Source organism: Macaca fascicularis, chromosome 3 (genome assembly GCF_037993035.2).
Source record: "Macaca fascicularis isolate 582-1 chromosome 3, T2T-MFA8v1.1".
Lineage (NCBI taxonomy): Eukaryota > Metazoa > Chordata > Mammalia > Primates > Cercopithecidae > Macaca > Macaca fascicularis.
Window position 1 is genome coordinate 12,832,094 of NC_088377.1, and position 15,379 is coordinate 12,847,472.

General features: G+C 38.6%; 3 protein-coding genes across 6 annotated transcripts in view; all 3 read right to left on the bottom strand.

Moving 5' to 3' along the window:
• KCNE2 (potassium voltage-gated channel subfamily E regulatory subunit 2) overlaps positions 1-15,379 on the bottom strand; it is a 298,859-nt gene that overhangs the window by 263,075 nt on the left and 20,405 nt on the right. The gene's annotated exons all lie outside the window — the stretch shown is intronic.
• Positions 1-15,379, bottom strand: part of MRPS6 (mitochondrial ribosomal protein S6) — a 67,417-nt gene that overhangs the window by 32,004 nt on the left and 20,034 nt on the right. The gene's annotated exons all lie outside the window — the stretch shown is intronic.
• SLC5A3 (solute carrier family 5 member 3) overlaps positions 2,974-15,379 on the bottom strand; it is a 32,811-nt gene continuing 20,405 nt past the window's right edge. For all 3 annotated transcript variants that reach the window (XM_045389276.3, XM_065541397.2, XM_045389275.3), the window contains one exon: positions 2,974-14,280. In XM_045389276.3, the coding sequence (XP_045245211.1) occupies positions 11,792-13,948 (2,157 nt within the window). In that variant the 5' untranslated portion in view covers positions 13,949-14,280 and the 3' untranslated portion in view covers positions 2,974-11,791. The remainder of the gene's footprint in view (positions 14,281-15,379) is intronic.

Consider the following 15,379-nt stretch of genomic DNA (forward strand, 5'->3'; position numbering starts at 1 on the left):
AACTGCCCTAGAAAGAGCAAAAAGAGATGAAAATTAAGAGCAAAGGCATGAAACCAAGTGCACCAGTCAAGGAGGTCCAAGAGCTAAACAAAAGGGGCTCTAAGCAGAAGAGAGCAGGGAGAATCACAGTCCCCAAGCGGAGCTGCCGTTCTGAAAGAACCCTGCCAGGGCCAGCACTGTCCAAGAAAAGCTTCTGTCAAGGCACCTAACTGAAACTTCAGAGCACGGAGGCTAGAGGCTAGAAAATTCCTATGGTCTTATGATTTCAAATTTCGGAAGGTAGAATTCTACATTCAGCCAAACTTGTAAACAAATATGAGGTAGAATAAAGACTCTATCCATGCAAAAATTAATTCTAAGGTGTTACAGGATTCAACAAAATGAGCTGCATCAGTATCATCAGATTTCTCACTGCTGCAGAAGAGAAATACAAACACCGAGGGAAGGCTAAGAAGAAACCACTGGAGTTGGTTTAGAACTGGAGGCATCTGTAGATATGCACAGTTAGCGACAGGAACATGCTCTGAGAAATGTGTCGTTAGGCAGTTTTGTTTTGTACGATCATAAAGTGTACTTCCACACACCTAGATGGTGTGCCCTACTACACACCTAAGCTATGTGGTGTAGCCTACCGTTCCTAAACTACAAACCCACGCAGTTACTGCAGGGAATACCGTAGGCAACTGCACAACAACGGTAAGTACTTGAGCATCTAAGCACAGAAAAGGTACAGTCAAAATATGGTATAAAAGATAAAAAATGGTACACCCATAAAGGGCACTTACCATGAATGGAGCTGGCAAGACTGAAGTTGCTTTGGGTGAGTGAGTGGTTAGTGAGCGTGAAAGCTTAAGACATTACCGTCCACTTTCATATCCCTGGCAGCAGCGTTTGTTTACACCAGCACCACCACCAACAGGAGTAACATGTTATGGTACGTTACAAGGTCACTAGGCTATAGAAACTTTTCAGCTCCATTATTTTGTAGGACCACCATCATATATGTCATCCACTGTTGACTGAAACACCCGGTCTCTACTAAAAAAACAAAAAATTAGCCGGGTGTGGTGGCAGGCACCTGTAGTCCCAGTTACTCGGGAGGCGGAGGCAGGAGAATGGCATGAACCCAGGAGGCGGAGCTTGCAGTGAGCCGAGATTGTGCCACTGCACTCCCGCCTGGGAGACAGAGCCAGACTCCATCTCAAAAAATAAAAATAAAAAATAAAAAAATAAAGAATAAAAATAATTTTAAAAAGACATGTGACTCTATGCGTATTTCCTAGTTCTGTACGCTGAAAGGGGCCAGAAGTCATGAGACCCCTACAGCAGTGAGTACTCCAAGCCACTCTTACTAAATGCCCAATCCCCAGACTGAGGCAAGGAAATGACACGGTGCACCCAGGACATCTTACTGCACTGGAAAATGCAAAGCACTCAAGAATTGAGGGAAACATCACAAAGGACAAAGAAACTATAAAGAAACCAGCTAAATCTGGAAACATCTAAGCAAAATAATCATGAATAATAACTCACTGAACAAAATAATCCAGGAGTTCATACTGACAAATGGACGGGAAAAGGGGAAGCTCTTGAGTTCAGTATCCTCCCCATCAAAAAAAGGCTGGAAAATAGCCATCATAGTAACAACTTAGGCAGGATTCCTAGATAAATGAATGCTAAAACTAGGGGTTCAAGTTTGATGAGAAATAGGTTAGTTACATGGTTTTTAAGTATCCCCCCACTAATTACGTATTACCAAAGGGAAAAAATAGTAACATGGGAGAAACCTGGTGGACACCACCTTAACCAAGTATCAAAGTTACTATCAACGATAATGGGACAACACATCCAATGCCTCCTAATGTGAAGCTTTAGGGGTGTAGCATCACTTTTGTATTTCTGCCAAAAATGCATACTGTGAATCTAATCAAGAGGGAACAGATAAACCCAAACTGAAAAGGGACAGTCACAAAATGATTGGCCTGTATTACTTTAAAAATGTCAATACAGGCTGGGCATGGTGGCTCGCGCCTGTAATTCCAGCACTTTGGGAAGCCGAGGAGGGTGGGATCACCTGAGAGGTCAGGAGTTCAAGACCAGCCTGGCCAACATGGCAAAACCACATCTCTACTAAAACTACAAAAATTAGCCAGGTGTGGTGGCGAGAGCCTGTAATCCCAGCTACTCAAGAGGCTGAGGCACGAGAATTGCTCAGAGACAGAGGCTGCAGTGAGCCAAGATCACACCACTGTATTCTAGCCTGGGTGACAGAGCAAGTCACATTTCCCGCCCCACCCCCACCAAAAAAAAAAAGTCAGTACTGTGAAAGACAAAAGCCAGTAAGTGATCCAGATTGAAGGGGGCAAAAGACATAAAAGCTAAATGCAATGAACTGGCTTCTGAAAGGGGGGGAAAACCTGCTATAAAGACATTACAGGAATATTTGAATAGTCTTTTGATTCAAAATCACTGTTTCTGTCCAGAGTTTGATAATTATGAGTGACTGTTCTTAAGAAATATACACACAAAGTACTCAGGGAGTAAAGGGGAACGATGTCTGCAAATAGTATCTCAAATGGTTCAGAAAAAATATTTCTGCTTCAGAAGAATGGCAAAGCCAATGTGGCAGGCAGTATGTTAACCCCTGGTGAGCCTGGATGAAGTCAAGTCCTAAATTCCTCATTCCATTCTTAACAACTTTCCTGTAACTTGAAATTTCAAAATTAGAAGTGAAAAAATTAAGAATATTTTAATTTACTCTATGTTTTACATATAATCCTATTCTCAGTCAATACCTGTGAGTCAGTGTTTACAAAGATTTAAAATGTCAAAAATTAGTAGAGGGAAACTCACTGGAAACCATTCATGGGCGAAGGGCAAAAGAAACTGAGGTACAAACTCTTTTCCAACTCTGAGACCCAGAACACTACATTGTGGAGGTGTTCATACTGAAAATACTTAGTCACAGAAATATAAATTTTTCATTTTATTCAAAGTTGGTACAGAATTGCTAACATTTCCATAAAATAATTACTATACTTCAGTTACAGGACAAAATACCACAGAAAGGAATGTACTTTGCAAGAAATGTAGTTCATCTTAAGTTTCCAAATACTTCTGAAGGCTAATGCAGCAGCTGGCAAAATAACACACAGTACACAAGGAACAGTGTATTTTACAGAGTCAGTAATGAAAACTGACAGCTCTTTAGCAGATATGCTTTTTTTTCATTTTTTAAACAATAACACTTTCAAAAACACATGAAACCAAGATCATACATGTTTACAATTTTAAAAAATCAGATTGTACACAGTAGGTTAGAATAGACAAGTTAGAATTGTCATGATTTTAACAATCTTAAATCCACAATTTCAACTGTACTCCTTTCAATATAGAAATAACCTGCTTTATACCAAATTCTACTTTCTGTTTGCAACTAAAACACTGTACAATGAGATGGATCCAATTAGTCAAATCTTAAAAAAGCTGTGAACAACAGAGGGTAAACTGGAAATCCACTTACAATTCAAAAAACTCACTAATAACAAAATTAATGTTCATCAACTTCATTTATAATCACATTTGGTCAACAATGTCTAACAAAAATGACACATGTACACAACACGCACCCCCAGTGTACTAACTGGTCTCTTACAAAAAATCTGAACAAAACATCATAAGCAGGACACTGGGAAGAACATTTTTTCAATGTAGACATCTTTTAAAAATGCATTAATACTTACATATCAAAATTACTAGATAAAAGCAGCAGCACTCTGCTGACATTTGGCTTAAAAATAAATGAATGAATGAAGCAATTTCACAGGTATTATTAGAAAAAGAATTGGTTTTCTTCTTGAAGAAGACTACTAACTTTTGCACAGCAACTATTTTTGATATCCATCTTATCAAAAAGAAAAAAAAAGCACTGAGAAGTGTAACACAGTTCATACGTGATTGCCAACATGGGTCTGGACAAAAGAAAATGGAATGTCCAAGCAAAGAATGGGTAAATCCCTGCTCTACTTCTGAACTCTGCTGGCAATCTAGAAACTGAAGCAGTAACAGTGGGGGAAAGCAAGGGAACAAATTCCATACCATCATCTGACACTAACGGAGTATGGCATTATTTAAAAAAAATAAAGCTTTTGCATTTTAATAACCCCACAGAAAAGTCTATGAGCAAAAGACTTGATCTGTTTGCCACTCAAAAGTTAGAGATCTCACAGTGAAATTAGAAAACTCTAATTATACATATTTACACTGCTAGGACTACTTTTCACCTAGGCTAATTAAAGCAGTTCTCCATGAAATTATAAATGAAAGGCATTTCTGCCAAAGAAATCTCCAGAAGCATTCTTTTGTACACTTCTAACAAACTATCTTAAATTTAAAAACATGTAAAGGTACAGAACACATAGTATGTAGGATTAACAGGTTGTAACAGCTTTGCATTATCACATGTTGCTAAGCCAAGGATGTTACTCAAACTTCTTTTTCCTGCATTTCTGGTACTCTTCTTCCCCTCATCCCCCCAGGCCTGAGGTTTGATATTCTCAAATAATGTGGTAGGCTCATACCTGGCTAGCTTTTTGCTGGCAAGAATAATCTCTCCCTCAAAGTGTTCAGGTTAACTCTTCTAAAACATCTCATATTAGTCCACACCAGATATAGTCTTCCTTATAGATATATTAGAGTTGACCAAGTCTTTCCCTAAAGAGATAATTATATAAGAGTAGGAACAAAGGTAGTCACTTCTCTCCCACTCTGAGAATTACATCTTTTAACACATGGGCAAAATTTAAGACAAAGACATTCATTCATTCTTGATAAACAAGCTACTCAGAGGTGAAGTGAGGAGGTGGAAAAGGGCAATGCTGAGTAGAAGAATATACGTTCTCTTTTGCACACACATTAACAGATTTCATCTCATCTAGACTAGAAGAGGGTTAATGGGACAAGTGAAAGAATCCTCTCCATCCCACTGTGAAAAGCAAAGTAGCACCTCTAGCAAATCTGCTTCAGAATTAGTTTGATGCTCAGAACACTCAGATAAAATTATCCTTTATTAAAATGAAGCACAGTCAAGTATAGGAAAAAAATAAAGGTAACTTCATCTCTCACATACAAAAGTACACAAAAAAATCAAAGACGAGTAGTATTTGCCCTGTTAAAAGTATGACTTTCTGCATGTTTGGGGGGGGCACTGTTGATAAGAGGTAATATTTCTTAAAAGATTTAAGTTTTTTTTACAAAAAACTCCAATGACACTACAGCTTAAAGCAGAAATGTGTCACCTGTTTCACCCACCAAAAACCTAGACATCCATCCTGTGTCTCCAGTTTCAGGTTGCAGTAAAAAGTCCTCAAACCCCATTTTAGCTAGTAACCCCCAAATATAATTTTGGCATTCTTGACATTTATATTCTCTCCCTCTATCAATGTGGTACAAACTTACTGAGATCATTCCTTTGGATCCCTTACAATTAGGACCAGTTTAGATACTGCATTGTCTTGGGCTTATCAATACTGTAGTCCTCATAGCAACTCTGAGACAAATACCTGGTGGCCTTTATGACTGGCACTTACGGGATACAGAGAATACTATTAGTCTTGTGCTTTCTATGTGTGGATACACTAATGTGTGAACATGATTTTGTGCTTTCTATGGACTTTAGCTTTCTATCATGGAATATAAACTGTTGTCACGTACCTGTTCTCAGATATACCTATCAACCTACAATGGAAAAACAACAAAATTAAGATCACAGAACATAAGTAACTTTAAATTTTTAATTATGGATATAAAAGAAACAACATTTAGGCTGCAACACAAATACAGAACTACTTGGTTTCATTGAAACTAAATAAAGGCTGCAAGTAAAGTATGTAAATATAATGCATGTGTGTGTGTTTTTTTTTACTTCCTTCACTAGTTATGACAAAATTTAAAAGGAATAACAAATACAAATTTTCTGTTAAGAACGGAAAGGTGCAAACAAGCAGAGTCAATACTGGTAACCAGAAGGCACTAATCCAAACACGTAAATTTCATAAGCTGGTTATATTATGGAATACTACATATACTGGCCTTTGCCAGTTTGGGATTTCTACAATAGCAATAAGCCTCGTTTCTATTTCCAATTATAACAACAAAAAGATGAGTTACTAGTGAACATTCCACTTACAAAAGTCTAAGCTACGTTGATAAATTGAAAACTTATCTAGACTACTCTGTCCAAGAGCAATAAAAAGTAAACACTTTTATCCTTTTATCCAGCAGCACTAGGAAACAGGGTGAATTTACTAAGATAAATTAGGTTGGGGATAGCTACTGCCAACTTGTGCTGTTGTCAAATTCACTGTAATAAGTATTCCTCTTATTAATAGAGCTCTGAATGTAAACAACCTAGAAGTGAGGGGTAGAGCTTCAGTATCATGGGCAACAATTATGTTACAGTGCTTTTCGGTGGTACGGAGCAAAACCACTGTTCCTACACTACTAAGAATCTGAGACCACTGTGTTTTGTCTTGATTTGCTTGCTCTTCAGCTGCTTACTTTATTCTAGCATCCTTTCTCTTCAAGCAGGCTGTGAACCCAGGTAACCAAATTTAAGAGTCATTACATAAAGTAAGGTTATTGGTTTACGTCAACAGCCTCAGACTATGAATGGTACTGCCCAAAAAGTAAAGTGTACAAGATTAGCAATCATACAGATACACCAAACAGTTTTTGTTTATTTCTGAATGAAAGACTGTATGCCAATGGTTAGGGTTGTTGGTTACCAGATAAATTAGGTGCTTACCCCAAAACAAAAAAACTAATCCCTCTTTTTATAAAGAAGTTTAGATGGAAACAGAAACACAAATTACATCAATTCTCACAACATTCCTTTAAAGGTGAATCAGTAATTTAAAGCCTTATTCTCAGCATCGGAGAGAGAGAAGTTTAAATAAAAAAATTATAAGTAGCTGAACAGCTAAAGTACTCCAACAGAGGACAGTCTGACAAAAACATTCCATTTTAAGTGACCTTGAGAGAAGAAAAAGATTTGCAGTCCTAAGTTAACCAAGTCTAGCAATCGAAAGATTACTTTTTCACAGTCCAGCCCCATCCCTTCCAGTACAAAAGGGTTCCTCTGTATGCCAACTAATCCCAAATTTTTACTTTTACTGAAAAAAAAAAACTTTTTTTGGCATCAAAACAAACTCCATTGTTTCTCTGCACTCTGACACCATCATTTCAAAGGGGCTCACATAAATGATCACTACTGCTCTCTCCCTAATTTTTGAAAAAGGAATTCTGAGAATAAAATAGTGCTTTTATTATTAGCCAACACAAAGTGTGAGAAAATCATTCTCGAGAATTAACATTTTAAGCTAACAGAAATTCAGTATACCTAAAGCATAATTATATTTAATGAATCATTATTTGGATCTAAAAGTCCTCAATCCTGGGGCAAAATGGCACTTTCACACATCATGCGAATATGCCTTAAAGTGAACTAAGCTGACAAATCAAAATTTGAATTTGCTAAGTGCTGAAAAGACTAGGTGTAGAACTGACACAGTAATGTGAAGGAAGACAAAGAGAAAGACCAGTCTCTCTGAATGGTAAGAGGGCATATACACATATAGAAATATATCCCATTTGTAAAGAAGTCTGCTCAGGCTATTATCAACAATGAAATGCCTTCAACAACCTAGCACCTGGCTAATGCAAAATCTTACAAATACTGAAGGTTAAAGCATTTTTCTACTAAATTATCTCTACTGTATTAACAAACTTTGTACTTTATAATGCTCAAACATCAAATCAGGGTTTAACAAGCTGAATCTTATTTATTAGTGCCATAATTTATATGGGGAGGAGTTTAAAGTAGCTGAGAATCAAGGTGCTTCAAGCTCTAGAATCCAATGAAAATGATTCTACATATGCAGATTTTAAACTAATATTTGTTGTCTTTTACCAACGGGCTAATGTCTGTGTCACCCAGGTACTTATCTCACTTAATCATTTTTCTGATTTCTTAGGAAAATTTTGTCCTGGCAAGTCTCTGTGGTCACATAATTTAACAGGAATAGTGTTGTGTACATCTCTCTACTCAAACCTAGGAAATAGTGAGGTGTCACCACCAGCGACCCATGTGATCCCCTTCCAGTCATCATGCCTCTGATGAAAATGAGCCAGGGGAATCAACATAAGGCAACCCTGTAAGCTTTAACACTGCCAAGCAGGAACAGGGAAGACCTAACCTTTGAGTAGCAAATAACTGAGTAGCCAGTAAGCCACTTTATTTGGTGATAAAGAATGAAAATAACCTATAGGCTACACCAAATGATATTCAAAGTCAGAGGGGAAGATCCATATGCCCACTATAGAGAAATAAGCCATGGACTGCGAATACAGACACACTCAATTGGCCCTCACAAGACTGAACCCCTTGCTTAGCCTCAGGTTACAGAAGTGCATAACAACTCCCTCAACTCAGTTCTTAAAATGTGAAGTTTCAGAGTGATAGGTCCCAGCTAATTTCTTGAGGTACCATCCCTAAAAGCTACGGCTACATGACCCTGGCCAGCCTCTTTGTGCCAAAGACAATAGATCCTTTGAGCCAAGTGAAAAGGAAGCCCTAGGAGATAAGATCTATTGAATTTAGGCCAAAGGACACAGCACCACTGCTATTGCTTGATGCTTCTCTTATCTAAAGACAAAGCATAATTACCCCCGGGAAAGAATAGCTGGTGAAGAAGAAAGTGGCTCAAGTGTTTACTCTCTGGGGGTGGCAGAACAGAATATTCTTAAAGATTACCAGGGAAATTAGAGGTCCCACAAAATACGCAATAATCATCCTGCACACCAATGTAATACGCCCTTCTCATCAGATCTTGGGACGAAAACTGCCTGAGAAGACAAAAGTCTAAGAACTGGGGATACCATTAACACCTGGTAAGACATTTATTTTTCTCTACCTTCCAAGACCAGTGTCCTCACCTCATTTTGACTTTTAGCTATTCTAGTCAATATCAATCTTCAATTCTGAACCTTAGCTTGAGCTAATATAAAAATATACACATGTTAATGTCTAAAGACCAATGTCATCATTTAGGACCCATTTAATCAGTGTAAAGTATGAACACTTTGCTAGCTTAAGACAGTCCATGTATCATTCCAGGAACAATCATTCTAATGAAATATAGACTGGAAACTGGTCCCTGAATGAAGTTGCAATCAGCAATTCACAAACTTACTCGAGCACATTATCTATTACTGGGAAGCAATAAGAAAGACAAGCTTCAGGGACTTTAGTCTAAATAAAGTGATGTTTATACTGGCAAGAATAAACAACTCTAATGAATATGCTAATAGTCATTCCTTATTTACAGACTTTAGTACTCTAAACTTGACCTACTGCTATATACACACAGACACAAGATGATGTACCTTATGTATCTTACTAAGAGCAGAAAGAAGGTAGAGGGACCCTAATTCTCCAAACTATTAGGACTCAATGTTAAATAAAGGGAGGAAAAAAAAATCACAAACACCTCCTATTCATTTACGCTGGATATGGAAGAGACAGAAAGGCTGCCCAGCCAATATGTCAATTATCACCGAATTAAAAAGCAGTGTCGTTCAAAGAAAATTTTAGTTCTTACAACTTAATGTTAATTTGAAAAATCCAGGATCTTATTACTTTCCCAAACACCGTAAGGTTGTCCCAAAGGAAGAACAGTTCCTTTGAGAAAACAGGACAAAACATTGACAAACCATTTGTCCAGACACATCTAAACAAACCATAAGACCAGATTTGGAGACCTGGTTTCTGTTCTTCCCAAATAAGACTTCATAACCTTGAACATGTCGCAGCCTCAACCTCCAAACAAGAAAAGGATGATCTCTATTTGGCCCCCAAATTATAAACCTCAAGAATAAAACTGACAAAATTCTACAAGGCACTCTAGCAGTCTAAGCTCTTCAGATATACATGCTATTCATACATAAATTATTTTTTCATTTACAGACTCAGTCCATCAGAAAGCCTCCTGATCATGGGAAGACACTACGCTACCTGATGATCTCTAAAATTAACTTTGGACTAATCAAGTCCATCATAATGAAACTAGTTTATAGACTACAAAAAAATTAAAAACAAGACTGAGTTCAAAATCTACAAAAGTATTTATGAAAGTAATTTCCCTAAATACAAGTCTAGTAAAATCATGCAATCTAAAAAGTATCAGAGATTAAAGAAAGTCAAAGAAAGTACATACATAATTTGCTTCCTTCATCTTTCATGGAGGACAAAGGACAGTGTTGAGCACACAAAGACACAGAAGTACATAATCTGCAGAGCTTTTCTCTAACATCTTTTGTACCCTGTACCCACCCACTAGCTGCAAGTGGGTGCCAAGCCATGTCAGGTTAGAGTCCTATAATTACACAGTCCTGTAATACCCTCCACAAGACACACTACTAACCCCAAAAGTTCTTGTTTGGCACCTCTCAAACATGCTATCCATCCTACAGAAAGACTATATTGACAACCTAACAACAGCAAAGTACGCACTGAGTTTTCTGTTACTGATGGCCAGCTTGCATTGAAATATCCTCATGCTCTAAGTCACTATAACAAAAACACAGAGGTTGTGTACAGATGGCAAGTCTTTTGAGGAAAAGAAAAATCAGGGAAAAACTCGGCAAAGATGCAATAAGATATGAGAATTAAATTTTCCCTCTAAAAATTCAACCTTGATATATCATGATCTAATCAAGTAGAGCAATCCAGCACACAAAGGCAGCGTCAATTTTTCTTTAGGTTTCCGGACATATCTTCCAACTAGATCCACTTAGGAAGGCATTTGGCTAATAATTTTTCCAAATAACAAGAACAAAGCTAGAAAATTAGCAGAATATATGAGTAATCATCTGATTAGCATAAGTTAATTAAACACTGCTTAGGGGCTGGTCCTTTCCAAACTGTATGAACAACCTTAATATGATCAATAAATATGGGGATCATCAGCAACATTTACTTCATTTTCTCCCCCATAGTCATTTAACAATACAATCATGACATGTAACTTTACAGGCAGACTTGTTGGTCATTTCAGTATGGTTCACTTAAACTTGAAAGTAGAAAGAAAAAAAAGGAACTGGAACAAAGTTTTTCCCTAACATTCCATACTGGTGGTACAAAAATACCTACAGGAAAACATTCTTTCTTTTGGCAATCAGAATCCGTAGGCTCATGCTAACAAAATGAACCTGGCAAACAAACTTGTCCTGAAACAAGTATCACACAAGCACATTCGATTTTCAGTACATAACTAATTGTACAATGTCTAAGAAATAAGTTTTTCTTAATGGTAGGAGGGCTTACAGAGACAGAAAAAAAATTTAGAAATGAGCAAATCTTCTACTTCAGGGTAAGAAGGTCTGCCAAGACTTGGCAGTGCAGACAGTATACCTTAATTCATGGTAACGTAACATATATTCTGCTCTAAGTGCTCTGTGAGAATAATTGGTCTCTCCTTACTTTGGTATGCAAAATTTAAAACCACATTTGCACAATTCAGTCTGTTAGGTTTTGCTTCACTTAAGTTGAAGATTTACTTTCATCCATCTCCGGGAAAATAAAGTCTTGTAAATAGACGATTTTCTGCTAAGTAAAATTTGGCTAAAACCTACAGCGTAAACAATGCCTGAGAGATGCAACAGTTACATAACTTTTTTTCCCCAAAGACCAGTCAGTATTGTCTTAAGTTAGTGTCTCACCATATCCTTAAGTTCATAAGGAGAAATAAACAAACATGAAAATTCCAAGCGAACACACAGCAAAAAGTCCAATATTTAGTATTATTTTAACTTGCCGAGTCTCTTCTAGCATCTGTAAACAAACAGCCTCCTCCTCCATCAGGTCTCTGAGACTCCTCTTGCTGAGGCTCTTACTTTTAAAGCCACAAAACCAGTCTATGAACTTCCAGTACCGACCTCCATCCTCCGTTTCTTTTTTTCTCTCTTTCTCACCCATGAGAGCTGCTTGCCCGTTGGAGTAAGCGTCAACTGGTGTTTCTGCCTCTGAATGACCTAAAGATGCCACTGGGTTGCCCTCCTCTCTGCAGGTTACCAACAGATTAACATCTTCAGGCTGAAGGCCCTTAATGCTGTCTTCAGATTTCCCGTTGGGAATGATGTGGTTGATAGTCTCATTATTCTCACTGCATCTCAGAATGCTCTTTTCTTGCATTTTGTATGGTTCCTCTTTCGGGGAGCAGCTCTCCTTCACCACCAGGTTCTTCTTAGACCAAAAGGTGGTGGTACGAATCTGTTCCTTTGTGGGAGGTGGCGTGAGAAGGCTCACAATTACAGTAATGAGTCCCGTGACCCAAAACAATCCTGTGGCCACATACATATAATGGATGTCTTTGATGAAGCCTGGCCTGTTATCAGGTTGGTCACATTCTGGGGCACGGTAGGCAAAGGCCAGTATCAAACGCACTGCTCCAAGAACAAAGCCAGCCATTCCACCATAGAAAGCCCCTTGTTCATTGCAGCGCTTCCAGAAAATTGCCAGCAGGAACAAGGCTGCCACTGGGGGTGTCAGGTAATCTGCTACCTCCTGAATATAAAGGTACATCTGGCCTCCTTGCATCTCCACGATGATTGGCACCCATGCTATGCTGATCACCACCATAAATGCCACAAATATCCTCCCCACAATCATTAACTCCCGGGAGCTCGCGCTCTTGCGGATAAGTTTGTACACATCAAGGGTGAATATGGTACTGGCACTGTTAAAGATAGAGTCCAAGTCACTCATCAGAGCTGCAATCATCACTGCCATCATTAAGCCCCGAAGGCCCACAGGGACCAGCTTCATCACCAGGCGTGGGTAAGCAATATTGGAGCAACCAGCTCTGCTTCCACACACTAGCATGCAGTGCTCTGGGTTGATGCAAGCTATGTCATCAGTAAACAGTATCCTGGAAATCATTCCTGGGACAACTATGATAAACATTGGCAGGAGCTTTAAGAAGCCAGCCATAAGAGTAGAGCCTTTGGCATGAGCAATGTTTTTGGCTGCAAGGACCCTCTGCACGATGACTTGGTCAGCACACCAGTACCATACTGAGGCTGGGGTCTGCCCAAGAATGAATCCAGGCCAAGGAACATCTTCATCTGTTGGATTCCGCAGCATTTTCAGGGCTTCTTTCTTAGGGTAGACATTACAAGAATTTGTGTTGGAAAGGTTGTATGTCAATAAGATGGAAGTGACATCGGGTGAGGCCAACATGTACCTTCTCTTAACTTCCTCAAACCCTCCAATCTCCATTATGCTAATAATCATAAGTGTAAGTGCCCCAATGATCATGAGCAGAGCCTGTAGAGTGTCTGTGTAGATCACTGCAACAAGGCCTCCGGTGACAGTCAGCAAAGCAGTCATGCCAATAAGCAGGATGACAGACACATAAAGATTCCAACCCAAAGACTCCTGGATAAAGAGGGCACCCGAATACAGATCCACTGAGAGCTTGGTGAAAATATAGAGAATCAGAGACAAGGCTGCAAAATAGACCTGAATCCTATGGCCACCAAATCGCTTGGACAAGTATTCAGGCATGGTATATACCCCTGACCGGATGTAAATTGGGATGAAAACCCATCCCAGAAGTTGTAAAAGCAGTAAGGCATTGAATTCCCATGCGCCCACTGCAAATCCACTTGCAGCTCCAGATCCTGCCAGCCCAATGAAGTGCTCACTCCCAATATTGCTCACAAACAGAGAGGCACCAATTGCTACCCAGGTCATAGAGCGCCCCGCCAAGAAGTATCCACTCACGGTGCTTCTATTAGATTTCCACATGGCAAAAAAACCAATGCACATGACCAGGATAAAATACAGGGCCACTATGGCAATGTCTGCTGTGTCCAGTACAGCTCTCATTCTGGTAACTTGTGAATAATAGCGTCCAATGACAGAAGTGTCCAACTTTATTTATTTTTAGTAACCCCAGCCAAGTCTGTAAACCATACGTGAACTGGACTACACAGAGCAACACAGCAGGTCAAAGTCTTTGTCCTTTGGTTTGCTGTCTTGATGGTGGTGGTTGTGATAAACTTTGAAGAAGACAGTTTAAATTTTCCGCTTCTTAATTGGGATTGAGAACTTAGCTCGTACTCTTAATCCACTCTCCACAAGACCATCAGCATTTACTCAGGTGCTGGAGGAGAAATTCTGAGTTGCAGCTAAGTCTAGTGAAGCCTACTGTACCAACCCTGCAAGGCAGCAAAGACAAAAGACAAAGATTGAATTAGAGGAGGGTCTCACCACGTGATGAGGAAACTTTCAGTCTAGCAAACATGGCGCAACAAGACATTCTTTATCAAAAGAAAAAAATGTTAAATACACTTCAGTTCCACAGGAAAGAGCAATCTATATGATCACAGCTGATACTTATGTCAGTGAGAATATTAATCATTTTGAACTAAGGACAAAAATTAATCAACTTCGTAACTAAGTGGCCTAACTTCAGCAGCTAACTGCCTACCACAGCATTGCCCTTTCTTGTCTTACTGTGGCAGTCTCAGATTGGAACAGGTACTAAGATCTTAAAGCACCCTAAAGGGAAGAAAACACTAATTAATAATAAGGGCACAAAAATGAAATCTTAAAATACTATGAATCCTAAGAGAGTATGGGGCTAACTTTATGGCCAGTTAGGGTCCTGGATGGAACCTGGTGGTGTTTACTAGATGTTATCATCTACCCTCAGAAAATTTAAATATAGAAAACCAAGTACTGCCCAGTCTCTGGAAATGTATTGTTATAAAGCTTCTTAAACTCCAGTAAATGGATATAGTAGTCATACAGTAACCTAGAACTTGTGAGACGTCCCCTGCCCTAATGGGAAACAAGATATTCCACACAAAACTAGAAATATCCAACTTACAAAACAACTCAAAAATTGTATTATTTCTGCTAGTTAGAAGACGCTGCAAGAAAATAAAAAGAAAACTTTAAAAGAGGTAATTTCCTTCTCTTCCTTTTCATCAGGCAATATTTCTAAAAGAACCTCTGAGAGGATAACAGCACTGACTAAAGGTATGATTTTATTGAATATTTTTTCCTTTTAATGCTTTTTGTTGAAGGGCATAGGGAAGCAGAGAAAAGAGCGAAGAGGAGAAAAGTTTTCTGAAGACTAAAAAACGATTTATTATTATCTCCGCCAAACCTCAACAAAACAGACATTTGTTGACCATTAGATAAATCTTCAGTAGGACCATCAGGAATTTCTCAGTTCTGGATTAAGATAATCACTCTGCAAAACAGACATTTAAATTTACCTAAAATTAAACGTATTAATTTGATGTCTTT